We start from the raw sequence: 16,379 nt of genomic DNA, 5'->3' as shown, positions 1-16,379 counted from the left end.
CCCCCCCAAAGCCGGTAGCGACCGACGGCGGCCGTCGCGGGGAGCTAAGATGGCGGAGCCCGCGGGCACGGGCTGAACCGGAGGGCGGCGGCCCCTCGTCCCCCTGCCCCGCCCTCCTTATCCCCCTCCCTGCCCCAGTTCCTCTCTCCCTTCTTCTGTCCGTCCTTCGTCCCCCGCTGGAAGCTGGCGGAGTTGGGCCGGGCCGGGGGCGCGGCGGGCCCCGCCGGCGGGATGATGCGCTCGCAGTGCCTGCTCGGCCTCCGGGCCTTCCTCGCCTTTGCCGCCAAGCTCTGGGGGTTTCTGCTGTACCTCCTGCGCCGGCAGGCCCGCACCGTGAGTACTGGCCCCGTGGAGGGGAAGGGGCTGCGCGGGGAGTAAAAAGCCTCTGGCCTTCCCGCACTCCGAGGGCAGAGTGATTTTGAGGACGTGCAGAGTGAATCCTTCCTTTTCAGGCAGGCAGGCAGTGGCTGGCTGGTTGTCTGCTGTTATGTCTTTAAAGGGGGGGCGGGAGTCAGGAGGCATGGCGAGGTCAGGATGCTTCGAGGAGGGAAATCTATCCAGGATAGTGGAGCCTCAGACTGAAATCCGCCTTGGTTCATGTCTTTTTCCCTCTTCCTTGACTAGGGTGGCCCTGGGCTAATGAAGCCCAGCGCAGGAAGTACTGAGACAGATTTTAGGTGCATCTGTCTCAATATTGCCCACACTGACTGGCAGCAGCTTTCCAGGGTTTCAGACAGGGGTCTTTCTCCCAACCCTACCGGGAGATGCCATGAAGGGCTGAATCTGGGACTTTGCGCAGGCAAAGCAGTTGCTCTGCGGTTGAGCTACACCCCTTTGTTGTTTTCTCTTTCACTCTTGTCAGAGGAGTTGTGAGGCTAAAATGAGGGAGAAGATGGACAGAGGAAGATCTTTGTGCATGTTTTATCTCTCCCCTGACCAGCTCCATGGTGTAAGGTATGGGCAGGATGGAGATTGTAGCAGTTTCACACCTTGTTGAGGTTTGGTATGGATTTTACTGACTTGTGTGAATGAGGTGTAGAGCCTAGCATTCTAGCTCTGGGTTTCTGTCAAAGGCTTGGCTTGGTCCTCTCTCCTTGTTGAAGATGCCCAAAGATGGCTGATGGATACTGTGGCAAGCAGTCTGTACACTGTTAAAATTAAGCTGGAAAGGAAATGCACCAATCTGAGTCTCTTCTGATGGTTCCGCTACAAAACAAGTTTGGCCCACAGTTGTTGACCCTAAAGGAGATGATAATGTGTTACTAGAAGTTTTACAAGTGTGACGCTATAAAGAAAACAAGAAGGTCTTTAGAAACATAGAGATAGTGAATCTTAGTAATCAGTCTGAAACACTAAGTTAAAAAACAAACTGCTACTTGTGGGGGGGGGAGAAAAAGAGTACTAGCACAACACTTCTGAAGTGACTCCACGTAAGCTAGCTCTCCCTAACCTGGTGCCTTCCAGCAGTTTTGAACTACAACTCCCTGTCAGCAACAGGCAGCCCCAGACAGGGAGGGCGCAAGGTTGGGGAAGGCTGCTTTAGGTCATAGCAGAAGAAGTTTCCAGGAAAGGGTATACAATTCAGTGAACTCTTCCTCTTGAACCCAGTTGGCCTGGGAGGGAGGGAAGCAATGGTATGCCTCCGATGGAGCTGCGTTGAAACAAAATGCCAGGCCCATTTGTTGAGCTTGAAATTCCTTTACAAACTCTATATATCACTTGTTTTGAACAGTTAGTGAATTTCTGATGCTGACTAGTGCCCTGAAATTTCAGCTTACATCTTTGTCCAATGTCAACTCTTTTTCTTGGATATTCTAGCCATTGATCAGCAAGGATTGCTGCTTCATTTTCTTTCCCTGCGCCTTTGGAGGGTAGTTTTCCAACAGGGATAGCCAACGAGGTGCCCTCCTGGTGTTGTGACTTATCTGCCATCTTCTCTGGCATTTGGCCTAGCTAGGCTGGAGCTGATGGGAGTTATAGTCCACAGCACCTGGAGGGCACCACATTGGCTATTCCTGCTTTCCATCCCGTTCAGTCCGCCAGCTATGTGAATTGGGACTGGAGGAAAAGGAAACCAGAAGCAGGCAGGGAGGTCTCCATGCAGCGCAGCAGGAAACACAAAGCCACTTTCTTTGCTAGTTCCAGCCTGAGGTACAGATTGTTCCATCAAATGTGATTTAACCTGACAGCAGCTCTTTCAGGCTTGGGTGAATCTGCTTCCCCCCCCCCCGCCTTGCATTTCTGTTTCTTGTTTTGTTTTGTTAACATGACTTTAGAGGGGAGGCAGCTGGAGCAAAATTTGGGCCAACTGGTTCTTTTGCCAGGTCTAGAGTGGATTTGAGGAAGGAGAAGCCAGGATGTTTGGGTTCCCATGGCGATGCATAGTGTGAAGCTTTGAGATCCTGAAGATTTCAGTGTAGTGTTAGGAGCTAGCTTATTGTTTTAGCTACAGGCGTTAACAGAGCCGTTGTTGTCTCTCTCACATACATGGTAACAGCCTGTACCTAATTATGGAAGCATATCTGATGCTTTCATTTCTGTAAGGTTCTAGGGGAGGCTTTTATTTCTATCTTTATGCCCCTACCAAGCCAAGAGCTCCTGGTGGAGTTCAAGTATTAGGTTGGGGTTTTGACATGGGATTCTTGGTTGTAGTGCGCAGTTCTGCCATGGACAAGAGCCCTCTCCATCCCTGTTCCCTCCTGTGTAAAACGGAAATAAATCTTGACTGAGAGGTTGGTGAGACAATTAGAATTGGCTGTCTGGTGGGGATGGGGGCAGCCTTCTCTTCTTTCTGGGGAGATTGTTGGTGTGTGTGTGTAGCTTTTGTTATGTTCACCATCCAGCTGGTTGCCACGTTTGCACTCAGAAATTTTAAGCCCAAACTAGACTGGCTAGTGAGCCTGTTTCCTCATCATCTGAAGTTCCTTCTCTGTAGCTACTCTGCTTAATTATAAGATACGTGGAGGTGAGAAACATGTAGAGGGAGGTGTCTTTCTGGAGCAGCTCTGTGTACATGAGGCTGCCTTGTAGCAGAACTTTATAGTTAGGTGGTACATTGATAATTCCTAGTCACATGGCTGATTTCTGTGGATCCTGGCTTTGTGTTACTGGTAAAAAAAAAAAGTTTAGTATGAGAAGCTACTTTGAAGCCTTCCTTCTGGCCCTGGGAGGATTGCGGGAGTGCTTAAAATTATTTCAGTTAAGACACCTGTGGGATACCAGCGATGCAGTGTCTTCGCTGCTGCAGTCAGAAAGGTGCAATAAGGAAGTGAGGGGTGTGTGACTCCCACTTGCTGTCTTCCCTTCCAGGCACAGCTGCTCCTGGAGTGGGCCAGGCTACATCTCCTTCCCCTTGAGGCTAGTAAATGCTGGATATTTGGGGAGAAGTTATACAAGGCAACTGTTCCTTGTTTCCTTTAGGTTTCTGATTTCTGCTCAGAATATGAGCAGTTCAAAATCTGAGAGGCTGAATAGGCTGCCCACCCTCTATTACCCCTGGCATTAGGATACAGACCTTGTTGGTTTGTCAGACTGCTCTGCCCAGGCCTATTTTGTCTTGGGGCATCTTGAGCAGCCTGGGATGAAGGGGGAAAGGTGCCATACGGGGGAGTTGTCCTGTTTCACTCAACTGGGCTGCCACGATGTTGAGGGCGGGATGCAAACCCTGTAGGCATTGCCCAAGGAGGAGCAGGGTAGGGGACCCCAAGATGGCACCTGTTCTGTCTTGAGAGCCCCCCTGAGAGTAGCAGCTGCTTCCCCAAGTGATTGTGTCGACCAGCCTTCCTCATACAAGTGCTTGTTGGGGCTGATGGGAGTTGTAGTCCAAGACATCTAGAGGGCACCGTGTTGGGAAGGCTGGTCTTGCGTAAGGCTGGACATTCTCCCTGACGGAAAGGCAAGGCAGCTGTGGTTGGGATTGTGGGTTCCCCAGCCGCTTCCCTGGTGGTCACTGCTGCTTAGAAAGCGAACCGCTTCCCCTCCTAGGAGGCAAGCAAAGGTGGATGTTGGATTCTCCGACACAGTGCAGGACGTCTGAGAACGAGGACAGGGATGGTTGTGTCGTCAGAAATAACTGGAGTGACTTGGTGGCCGCCATAAGCGGCTGTCCTCCATTCACAAGACACTGTCATACTGCGAATCGTGCAGTTGCAATTCTTTTGCAGTAAATCCACTGTCTGCACTTGCAGCATCTCCCATTCCTAGCCCCTGGAGCTGCTAGGAGTTCCTGGGGTTTCTCCAGTCGTGGGTGGAAGCGACACCTTCCCTCTGTGGGCTACTCCTGAGGCATGGCTGAGTGATAAGGTCTCGGGGGAAATTTGTGGTGGTTTCAGCCTTGCAGGCGGTGGAAAGGTGTGTGGGTCAGCGGAGACGTTGTTGTGAAAGGGCTGAGTGTGACACAGGCTGGGGAGACCTTCATGGGCACTTGATGAATTGGCAGTGACTTAGAGGCCCCCCTCCAAGGCAATTAAGAGAAAGGGCTGGCAGAGCAAATGGCACCAGGCCGGGCAAAGAGTCTCTCCAGGTCAGACTGACAAGGACGTTCGTTTTTCATCCTGGGTGAAGGTGTTCCAGCTGACCCAGAGCACAAACCCAGTTGGCGCATGACATGGGAAGAGTTGGGGACTGCAAAAGCTGTGGGTTTGATCATTAGGGTGCCTTTGTACTCAGCCTCCCTCTGGCGAGAGAAGACCCACATCCATGCAGGGTGGTGGTGTTTTTTAAACTGCAACTCTCGGCACTAAACCCTAGAAACGTCTTTTTACAAAACTTCCAAAGCTCTGTCAAAGTGCTGGTAAGTTTCTCTAGTTTGTGGCCCCAGCAATCTGGAGTGGAAGTGAAGCCTCTGGTTTGTTTCCCAGGCTATCTGCATGAGAGCATCATTGGGGTTATTGTGGAGGGGAAGGGTCAGCTGTGCTGTACAGTTGCATCCTGTAAATCTCCCTTGCTCTGCTTGGTAGAGAGGGAAGAGTGGGAAGCACCCTGGTAGGAGAGGATTGGGCCCTTCTTGGGCCATGCTTATTTCAGCATGTGCTCCAAGGATCAGACTCTGGCTCCTTCTGCCCCCACCTCTCTGCTCATGTCTCTCTCTGCATGAGAAGAGGATGGGAGTCCAAGTGCAGGCTGAACTGAAGTGACTACCCGTGTCGCTGTGACATTTCTCCGTGTGTGTGTGTGAGAGAGAGAGAGAGGTGGGTGCGGGACTGCCCCCACTTCTGGGCCAGGATGCTTCTGGATTCCTCTTCCCCCTCCCGAGGCTGCAGCGTTTCCTTGCTGGGCGGCCTCTCAACCCCCCTCTTTCCAGTCACCGCTTTGAGTGCCTCCTGCCAAGACTGGAGCTTCCTGGCCTCTGGCTGCCTTCCCAGTGGCACGAGGCTGGATTGGCTAATTTTGGAAGGGGACCATATGGGGTGGGACGGTGTCGGCTATAGGCATGGGTCTTGCAGGTGCCTACCGGGGGCAGCTGTCGTGTGGGTGAGTGAGTGAGAGATCCCTGGGCCTGGGCCCATCCTGATGCCCTTGCAAAGGACTAGCAGAACCTTTTGAGGAGAGGGAGCGGGCGGGAGACAAAAATACACTTGGACAAGCGGGAGATAAGGAGCTGCTGCCATACATAGAGCCATCATTCCCTTGGTCTTTGTAGCCCAATGCGGTCATCTCTGACTGGCCCTTGACCTTACCTGGTCTCTGCCCTCAAGCATCAACGCAGATTGGTTAAAAAGAGAAAATTCAAACTGCAAAGGCCTCTGTAAACAATCTAGTTTTCAAAAGTCGTCTGCAAGGAGAGAGAGATGGTTCCTGCTGAAACTCTACCGGCCAGGAGTTCCACAGGGCAGAGCCAACCACTTTAAAGGCCCCATCAGGAGATCTCAGTGATCACGGTGGAGCATAAATTTAGCATAACTTATCCCTGCCCAGCAACTGTGCTCCTCCGAAGGGGCACCACTGGGAGTGCCGTGTGCCCCAAAGGTGCACTGAGTTTGTTCTAGAAGTTAGACAGGCTCCTCATAGAGATGCTTGTGTTTTAGAAGGCTTTCCCTGAAGTGTGACCGGAGCTACTTTGTGGAGTTTTAATTGTATCGTTGTAGAAATGGCTTTTAGAGTGTAATCTTTTTGTACTCTGTCTTATGCTACGCTGTTTTGATAGCTTCTGGCAGTAAAGTGGTTTATAAATCAGTAAAATAACTGCACAGTAGGGCCCTAGTCATATCGCGGGTTATGTTCCAGACCCCCGCCTAAAAGTGAAACCCGCTGAAAAGCAGAACTCGTTCAACAGAATGGCGCCTGACGCCCGAAAAACGCCATAAAAGCGGAACAAGCGCCGTATGAGTGGGGGCCTTACTCTAATTGAAAGCTACCGTATTAGCAGAATGCTGCAAAGCAGGACCCTACTGTAGTAGTAATTGGCTATTCCTGGCTGTTTGGACCCTAATAGCCCTGGAAGCAATTCAAGCAGTCAGCCAAAAGTGCTGAAATGCTGCCAGAACCTCATGCACTGGGATCAGGCTAAGTGAATGATACTTTGAAGGTGTACAGTATTTCAGGCCTTCAAAGGGTTTCATACGGATTAGCTCAGTCATCCTTCCTCAACAGCAACCTTGCAAAGCGGGTCAGTGCTCTCCTCCTCTTCTCCCCCAGTTTTTTTTTTTGCCTGTATGCGTGCGTGTGTGTGTGTTGGCTAGGACTGAGAGACTGACTTACTGAAGGCCGGCTAGTCTGCTTCAAGGCAGAGGTGAGACTCTTTAACTGAGACCTTTGGTTCAGAACTCAGTCTCTTAACCACTACATTGCACTTGCTCTGCTTCATCTTGGGGAGAGGCTGTAGTAGTACTCGGTGGCAGAGCCCCTGCTGTGCATATAGGAAGTTCTAGGTTCAACTCCTGCCTTCTCCAGTTAAAAGGATCTCTGGTGGAAGGCGATGGGACCAGTCCTCGTCTGCCAGAGGCCATGGGGAACTGCTGTCCGTCAGAGTAGACAGTACTGGGCAGGATGGACAGATAGGCCAACTGAGTATGAGACAGTTTCGTATGCGCTTTTGGTCTTGTTCCACAAAACCTTTTAAAAAAGAAAATATCCAAAGAATGAAACATCTTCCAGCAAGAGAAGTGAATGTGAGGATTGGGGGAAAAGATGTCTGAGAGCTAGAAGTGCGCGACTGGCTTGTGGGATTCTCTGTATGGTGCTTGCACTGGTACGGAGTTCTCTGGTTGCCGTACGTTGGCTCTATGAATGTGTGGGGAAATATGCAGCCGGGGTGTGTGCAAAGGTGCTTCTTTCCCCATAAGGCCCCATCCTGCACAAAAGAAACCTATAATCCGCTCAGCTTCTCCTTTCCAAACAGTGCAAGGTGACCCCCTTTTCCTGCTGAGCAAAATTCAGCAGAAATGACCAAGTGGTTTGGCTTGATAAGGTCCAAATTAATAGTTGCTTCCTCGGTTTTAGGAAGTGGTGGTGGTGAGGAATTAAAATAACTAAATGCAAGAGGAAAACTCAGTGTTGGGTGTGTGTGTCTTTTTTTAAATTCAGATAATCTTAGTATGCTGTAATGGTTAGCGTGTTGGGCTATGACCTGGGAGACCAGGGTTTGAATCCCCACTCAGCAATGAATCTCATTGGGTGACCTTGGGCCAGTTACTGCCTCCCAGCCTAACCTGCCTCACAAGGTTGTTGTGAGGATAAAATGGTAAGGGGAGAACCTTGACCTCCTTGGAGGAAGGGTGGGATATAAATGCAATAAATAAATGATAATAAATAAATTAATTAAACCTCAGTCTGAGGAGGGCTGTGCGTATACTGGAGGCCGAGCTGCTGGTACCAGTGCTGGTGACTCCATCTCTGAGCTGGGCCTGGAATAAAGGGCAAGAGGTGCTGTAGGGCCATCAGGCCTCTTGATACCTCACTCTTCTGGTCCTGAAGCACAGCCTGCGAGTATTCTCTCTGGGCACTCCGGTGCTTTCAGTCTCCTGTTATAAAGGTGGTGACTTTCTTTTTCTGTGTGTCTCCACCTGGCAGGTGATCCAGTATCAGACGGTGCGCTATGACATCCTTCCCCTTTCCAAAGTTTCACGGGAACGGCTCCGTAAGTACAGTTCCTGTTGGCCCTTGGCCCTTTTGGTTCCTTCCACCTAGGGCGGTCTCAGAGGACTAGAAGGGCCCAGGGAAGGGAATTTGGGGGGCTGAGCTCTGTCTTGACACTCCTTGTGTCCCTCTCTCCTCCTCCTCCTCCACCCCGGCAGATCAGGTGAAGAGGAAGATCCTCGTCCTAGACCTGGATGAGACGCTGATCCACTCCCATCATGACGGAGTCATGCGGCCCACAGTGAGGCCTGGCACTCCCCCTGACTTCATCCTTAAGGTGAGACGCTTCTGAATGAAAAAGAAGCTTTGTAGAAGGGTGCAGGTGTGTGTGTGTCCTTTTGGCCTATGGCAGGGAAGACATGGCATTCTTAGGCTGCTTTTTGTGGTTCAGCGAGGGAGGAGTTTCAAGGTTTCTCAGCGAGGGAGGCTCTCTGCACATGCCAGTCTTGATGCACATGCTCAAAGCGAGCCTCGGCACTGGAAAGCTGCTGCCTGGCTTATGTGAAGTGCTGATGTTACCACAGCAACCTCCAGTAGCAACAGAGGACTGAATGTGCCTCATGTTTGAGGCTCAAAGGACTAGCTTAAACCTGACCAGAACTAAAAGTCTGTTGGCAGTAGATGAGTGTGCCTGTGTGTTGCTGTCCAACCAGGATTGGGTGGAGGGGGGTCGGGTCAAAGTGGCATGGGAGGGTGTCTTTCTCTTGGCTACTCACTGCTTATGTTTCCAGCCTCCCTAGAAGGAGCAGGTGTGCACCGTCCTTCTGCCCGAATCTGGTATCCTTCAGATGTTTTGGCCTAAGATTCGCATTGGCCCCAGCCAGCGTGGCTGTATGATGTTGGGGCCGATGGGAGTTGTAGTCAGCAAGATTTGAAGAACACCAGGTTCGAGGAGTTTGCTCCACAAAATGGACTGTGCGGAGTCTTGGAAGTGTTACAGAGAGTCTCCAATTCGCCCTTCCATTTTCAGTCACTGGGGTCTCATTCACGAGCATCCACAGGACATAAAAAGTCAGCCTTGGTGCTTCTCCACACCTGGCATTTTTAGCACCCTTTGATCTGACAAATGGCGTGCTGGCTGGCAGCCAAAGTGGGGAACCTGGCTCATGCGATGTCATGCCAAAGGCTGGTGATGACCTGGGTGGTTTAAGGTTTCTGGCCAGGCTTTGGCTAAAAGCATTCCTCTCTTTCCAGGTCGTCATAGACAAGCATCCAGTCCGCTTTTTTGTACATAAGAGGCCACATGTGGACTTTTTTCTAGAAGTGGTAAGAAGCAAAGAGAGCCTGCGTCCCTATGTGTACATGCGAGATGAGAGGTTTGAGGAGGTGTTCCCCCAGTGAAGGATTTGGAGTGGCTTACCCAAGGGCTGTTGGCCTTCCTAGCACAGAGGAGGAGTTTCATTCAGGGCTTCTCAGCTGCACAGCCTTGTTGGACTGCATTGGGGTCCTTCATTCTTGCCTCCCTGTGGCAAAACTACCCAGTGGGAATAAAGAACTGGCGGCCCTCCAGATGTTTCCAGATTCCCACTTCCATCATCCCTGCCCGCTGGCTCTTTTGGCCAGGACTGATGGGAGTTGGAGTCTAAAATATCAAGTTAGGAAAATCTGCCATGGAAGGATGGGAATGAGACTTGGAGGGTGGTGGTGGTAGGCAGTGGAATCAGGGGCAACTGGGAAGAAGTGATGTGTTTTGGTCTCCAAAGTGTGTGGGTGGTTGGAATGTGCGTTGCTCAACAGCCCCCAGAACTGTCCAGAGCATGAGAGCTCTTTCAGGTAAGGACCACGCCCTGGAGTGCATCTTCCTGGAACCTCTTGGGAAAGGAACTGGTGGGTTAATTCTAATCTGGCCAATTTAGCTCTTGCCTTGTCCAAGGATGAGCTGCACTGCTGAGCCCTGGCCCAACTGGATCAACCAGCTTAACCTCTTGTCACTGACATCTGCCTAGCCTCCTCTACATTAATCCTGCTTAGAGCAATTTGTCTCTCTTTAAGGTAGTCCTTAAGGTATTTACTTTTATTTAACAAAAGGTATGTACTGCTTGATTGTAAGGAAACCTCTAAGGAGTCTACAAGAAACCTCTGTTCACTTTCTCCCCACCCCCACCTTCCACAGCACCCCTTTCTCCTGAAGACTCAAAAGTTTGAAATGGGCTTCTGGAGTTTGTACGCATTTTATGAAGACTAATCAGAGCCACCCTTCATCTCAATACATTTCAGGGAAGGGTACGAAGTATGAAATACATATTAAAATCCAATTGAATGGTAGGACCAGATAAAATGACATGTAAAGCCACAAAGCTTTGTACTGGTCACAGCAGTTACCTATCTGAATCCCAACCTGGTAACAAGTGGAGCAACTAGCTTCTAGCCCTGCAGTTTACCAGCCTGATGGCCGGGAGCACCACAATGCCCAAAAAATCTCTGCCCCCCCCCAACCTGCTCACTGCCCCTCTTGTCACAGGGTGGGGAGGGCGGCCACCTTCTTTGTCTTGGAAGCCACATAAAGGTGAAAAAGGAAGCGGAAAGAGCAGTGTCCTTTCCCATTTCCTCTTTCAGCTCATTGTGCCTTCCAAGACTCAGATGGTGCCTGATGGGGAGCGATCAAGAGGATAGGAGGGCAAGGAGAGTGATCTGGGATCCTGGGATGCAAAAAACCAAGGGGGGGACGACGGAGGGATAAAGTGGGTGCCACAGGAGTGAGGAGGGAGGGAGTGCCAAAGAGAGAGAATGGACACAGATAGAGATGTAAATTTTCCAGAAATTTTGAAGCCATGGAAAAAACTTTTTTTTCAGAAAAAAATGGAAAGTTTTGCAAAAATTGAAAAACTACAATATTAGCACTTTTACAGATTGAAAGTCACTTTGTTACTTCAGAAATATCAAATGTAATTATGTACAAGTTGGTTTGGCATAAAATTATCACATTTGGTCTATTAAAAGTACATTTTATTCAATTATTACAAATTGAATTTACTTTTTAAAATATTTTCTTATTTTTGTAACAAATGGATCTACAAGCTCCTGAACTGTAAGGAACCTCTTTTGTTTTGCCACTTTATGAGGAGCAGGCAAAAAAAATTTATTTTTTTTAAAAAAGAAACCATCAACATTAATAACAAAGAAAGTTATGTCTCCACTACTCCTCTACAGTGTCAAGCAGACATAAAGTGTTTTAGTGCTTTGTTTGCTGCCCTGGGCTCCTGCTGGGAGGAAGGGCGGGATACAAAATAAATAAAGCATCCATTCCCATAAAAAGAATTGAGAAAAGAGGGGGACCGAGAGTCAATGAAACATTTTATTCATCATGCTAAAATAAAACATTCCATGATTACTTTTTCTTCATATTTTTCAATTTTCCCAATTTTTCAGAAAAAAAGGCTTCAGGAAAAAACCTATTTTTTTTTTCTGGGCTTTCACATCTCCAGACACATATATGGGCCCATTCCAGTGAAATGAATCCTCTTGAAATTGCATTTTTCCCCTTGGTTTCCCTCCCACCACCAAATCATAGATCACATCTGTACCCATTGACAAAACCATAAAAATCATGGATCTGCTGTGCCACAGAAACCTGGACCTGAGGTGCAGTGCTTGATGGATCCCCACACTTCATTTATGAGAAACCCCATGAAAAGCACCATCACAGCATAGGTCACCTCTGTGCCCAAAGATGTATCTTGTGATTTGTAATTATCCTGTTTTTTTTAAAAAAAGTCATGAATATTCTGGGGGATTCATACTTTGGGTAATTGTTTGTTTGTGGAGCTGGCAAGCACTGAATCTGTGGTTTTATTTTAAATTTTACTTTGTAGTTTACCACTGTCAGTTTAATTTTAATTATGGCTTTTTGAGGGCTCATATATGCATGTATGTATGTATGTATATGTTCTCACTCAGGGTGTGTGGGTAACAAGGGATGGGAGAAAAAAGTGGCCAGAGGGGATCTATGGATGGTGCACTCTCGAAATTCCTAATGTACCCACAGCCCCCAAAATATTGGCGACCTCACTTGCACCCTCTCTGACCTGAAGGCTAGGTGAATGTCATGTTTTATCTCTGTGGGGTGCCCCAGTTGCTATCCAGTAGCTTCAGCTGATGCAGGCTGTGGTGAACTTGTCAATGGAGTGGTTTCTGCATGCCTGGGTCATACACATTTTAAAAATTACAAATGAATATGTATATTCATGTATGTATGTATGAATTGAAAAGCATCCTGACAGAGGCAATGGAATGGTGAAGGGGTCAGCTGGGGAGGAAACCCTTAATGACTCCTTTGCAGCCTCTGCCAATCTAGTGGCCTCCAGATGTTTTGGGCTGCAAGTCTAATCAATCATCTGTAGTCTGAAACTTCTGGAGGGTGTTAGGTTGGCAGAGGCTGATTTAGTATTCTAGATTTGGGGTGGGTGGGTGTGCATCATGAGGTTGTCTGGGAAGGTTTCAGGAAGAAGGTAAGCAAAAAGGATTATTTTTTTCCTTTTATTTTCAAAAAGTCTTCCTATAAAGTGTTCAGGTTTGGGGCTCACAGCCTATAACCTGAGAATACCAGGGCAAAGACTGCAGGAGTCTAGGAAAGAGAGAAAGGTGTTCTTTGCATGCTGCAACTGTGCCATGGGCTTCTTGTTCCATGCTCCCTTGAGCTGTCAACAGGAGGTACTCCTGTGAGAGGTTGGGGCAGCACTGCAAGCCCTCCCCCCCGTGCAGCACTAATAATGGGTGTCTGGTACACTCTGTCAATCTCTGGTGGGGCGGGGAGACTGAAACTAATAATCCGTTCATAAAGAGTTAATCAGACTAAGGAGTTTTCAGTGAAGCTTAAATGTAATCCATTTTGGGAGGACATGAAAGGTGTGATTTTAAATCCAAGCAGAGAGACATAAGCTGACTTAAATTGAAGGAGACTGTTCCTAGCAACCTGGAAATCCCTGGATGGAGGAATGTTTTTTTTATCTGTAACTGTTCTTAGATTGCTTTTTGTTCTTGAAATGCTCGGTTGATGCGTTTGCTGCCCTGCACTCCTTCAGGAGGAAGGGTGCAATATAAATTCAGTAAATAATAATTATTCTTAAACGTTTGGGGAGATTAACAGATCTGATGGCATTTCTCAAAAGTCTAAAACATGCATTATGGGCAGGGCTTAATTTCGAACCTCGGTGTTTCATGACTCTCAGGCTTATGTCTGCTTGTTAGAAGCCTGTGAGAGTGAAATGGCCTTTTTTGTGCGATGGACAAAGAGGAAGTGGAGTCCCAAGGGCTTTCTGACTTCCTCCTCTCCTCTCTCCACCCCTCTCCAGGTGAGCCAGTGGTATGAGCTGGTGGTCTTCACAGCCAGCATGGAAATCTATGGCTCTGCTGTGGCCGACAAGCTAGACAATAATAGGAGCATCTTAAAGAGGAGATACTACAGACAGGTGAGGCAGTCTGGCAGGCTGGGGCTGTGAAGCAGGCCAGGGAGGACCCTGGTGATAGGACTGGTGGGCCAGAGGGAAGGCTCCCCAGGGGCCTGGCCTGCCTGCTGCTTTGGGAAGTTGCCCATCCCCACCCCACCCATTCGCCGCTCTCACCGCCACAGCCCAGCCCTGCCTCAGAAGTTGGGGGTCGCACCTGCTGATCCCCCTCTCCTCCCTCCCTCCCTCCCTCCCTCCCTCCCACAAATTCCCCCTACGATTGAGCCGGGGGGGGGCAGTGGGGAAGAGCCGAAGCATCTTTGCATGGAAAAGGTCTCAGGTTCAACCCCCAGTGGCAACCAATGCTCCGACTCAGTGCAAGGCTACTTCCTGTGTCGTTTAAGAGGGAGCTGCAGGCCCATGCGCACTCCCTCCCTCTCTCTCCCTCCCTCTCTCTCTCTCCCCCAGCACTGCACTTTGGAGCTGGGCAGTTACATCAAGGATCTTTCAGTCGTTCATAACGACCTTTCCAGCATAGTCATCTTGGACAACTCGCCAGGAGCCTACAGGAGCCACCCAGGTAGGGCATCTGAGCCGTCCCCCCGGGATCCACATGGGAATTGGGGAGGGAGCGGTGGCCTCGTCCCTTCATCAGTGGTGTGCTTCATCATGCCCAACCCATCCTTTGCCTCTGTGGAGCCCGCAGTCTTAACACAGAGGGCGTACAGCAGTTTTTATTCCTGTGGCCTCCTCGCGATAGGCTGAGAGCGTGCCCCATTTTGACCTGGGCAAGGGCTGAGTGAGGAGGAGGTGACTCACTCCTGCAGGGAAAAGGCTCCTTTAGCCCTTTCCTGTCCCTCAAATTGCAAACAGGTATAACACATTTGGCAGCACCTCCTGCTTCTTACCTTCGGCTGCCCTGCTTAGCTGTGGGGCTGATGGGAGTTGTAGTCCAAAACACCTGGAGGGCACCAGGTGGGCAAAGGCTGCCTTAGGGGATGGAGGTGAGCACTACTCTGGAAAAAGGAATTCAGGACTAGGGGTGCACTCTTCCTGCTCCCATATTGACTGGCCATTCTGTGCACAGGCTGTACCACTTCAGAGTATCAGGCTTGTAGAGCGTGTATCTTGGGAGCAGGCAAGGCTAAAACTCTTCGCTCTGGGGTGTGTGAAGAGCCTTCAGTCATACAAGTCCCTTCTATCTCTTCCCGCCCACCCCCCACGGTCTTAAGTGGTACAACCCAAGCACAGTTCTGTTAGAACAAGTCGGGCATTGGTTCAAGCACAGTTGCTGCTGTGATTGTGGACCGATTCATTCTCTCCCTGTGTGTCTGCCAGATAACGCGATACCCATCAAATCCTGGTTCAGCGATCCCAGCGACACAGCACTTCTCAACTTGCTCCCCATGCTCGATGCCTTGAGGTAACACCAAGGGGGGAAGTGGGGGCTCGGCATGAGCTGGGGGGCAGGGGTCCTATGTTGTCATCCCCCCTTCAGACCTGGGGGGTGGGGGAAGGTGGAGGAGAAGAAGGAGGAGTTCCAGAGGATTGCGCTCTCTGGGTTGTGTGGGTTGTCCTAGAAGGGCCTCTCGGTGGAGTCCAGTCCATGGCTGCTGCTGTTACTATTATTTGCGTTTAGTTGTTTTTCACAGAAAGTGACTCAAAGCCACTGACGGAATCATACAAACATTAAAGCCATGTATAAAACCCCAAACCAAAAGAAGTCTATGTGGTATTCATCACTGAAGACCTGGATGAATGTGCGAGACGGATGTCGGTGGAGGGAGGAGCCTGTGTTGGGGCTCCTTCTTGCTCGCACACACACTCTTTCCCCTTCCCACAGGTTCACAGCTGACGTCCGGTCGGTGCTGAGCCGGAACCTGCACCAGCACCGCCTTTGGTGACGGCGGCTCCTCCTTTCTTCAGGGTTTGGCCTGCAACCTCTGCCTTATCCCGCCATCGTGACCCCCCCAACCATTGCCACTTGGACTCTGGCGACTGCGTCTGGACTCAGCCAACCAGGCGGGGAGTTGCTGGGAGTAATGCTGCTTCCCTCTCGCGTGAGCCCGGTGGGCAACCCGCCCCCACCTCTCCCTGCGCCAGCCAGTTGCATGCTGACCACTGAGCAGCACGCTGGAGACTGGCAGGGACTTAGCCGCAGGGGAGGAAGTGGGCCGACGCCATCGGCATGACGACTCCAACGGCTTGGGGGGCAGATGTTCAAGAAAGGGGGTGAAACAAGCCAGCCGCACAGAGGAGTGCGACAGACACTGACACGAGGCTGCGTTTCTCATTTTAAAGACCGAACTCCCTGTACAAAGATCTACCTTCGACTGCGCCTTTGTTTGTTTTCTCTTCTCCCCTACTCTGGATAAAGAGAGACCCCCACCTTCATCTAAGGCGGCCCTTTTTAGATGATTTGGCAGGCCTGGCTTAATTTTTCAAGAGTCCTGCCCCCTTTCTTTGTGGAAGTAGGCATGTCCCTCTTCCCCCCCCTCCCCAAACTTGGATTTGTGTTGAGGGGGCCACTCCTTCCACAGTGGCCTCACTTTCTTTGTTTTTTGACTTTCGGAACCGGGAGGGATCAAATGATGAGATATTATAGCCTTGAACTGAGGTGGAAAAAAACCCAACAACCATAAACTGATTCTCAGGAGTTCTTATTGCCGATACGGGAATGGAGTAGATCAGATTGATTGCTTGAGTAGCCGCCTGGCTCAGTACGGCGGGCTTAAAGATATCAGTTCTTCTGTCCCACCTCTTCCTCCATTCTTCAGGTGCTTGTACACAGATGGTGGTGTTACAGTGGAGTGGCTGTGGGCATGAGGACTGCAGGGTCGGTGGTTGCAAGGTAGAGCTTCTCATGCTGATAGGTGAAGGGAGACATTGAGTTGGGGGGAAGGGGGAAGATGGATCCCT

The 16,379-nt window shown here is 50.0% G+C and overlaps 1 protein-coding gene across 1 annotated transcript; it reads left to right on the top strand.

Moving 5' to 3' along the window:
* The first annotated feature begins 224 nt into the window (after nt 1–224).
* Nucleotides 225–16,103, top strand: CTDNEP1 (CTD nuclear envelope phosphatase 1). The gene is made up of 8 exons (XM_061592156.1): nt 225–333; nt 8,011–8,077; nt 8,235–8,353; nt 9,271–9,342; nt 13,368–13,484; nt 13,929–14,040; nt 14,799–14,883; nt 15,304–16,103. Exons 1-8 carry the CDS (start codon nt 232–234, stop codon nt 15,362–15,364), a joined length of 735 nt encoding a protein of 244 aa, XP_061448140.1. The 5' UTR covers nt 225–231; the 3' UTR covers nt 15,365–16,103.
* The last annotated feature ends 276 nt before the right edge of the window (nt 16,104–16,379 follow it).

The sequence above is a fragment of the Rhineura floridana genome, chromosome 11 (genome assembly GCF_030035675.1).
Source record: "Rhineura floridana isolate rRhiFlo1 chromosome 11, rRhiFlo1.hap2, whole genome shotgun sequence".
Classification (NCBI taxonomy): Eukaryota; Metazoa; Chordata; class Lepidosauria; order Squamata; family Rhineuridae; genus Rhineura; species Rhineura floridana.
This window is presented reverse-complemented; position numbering and strand designations above follow the sequence as displayed.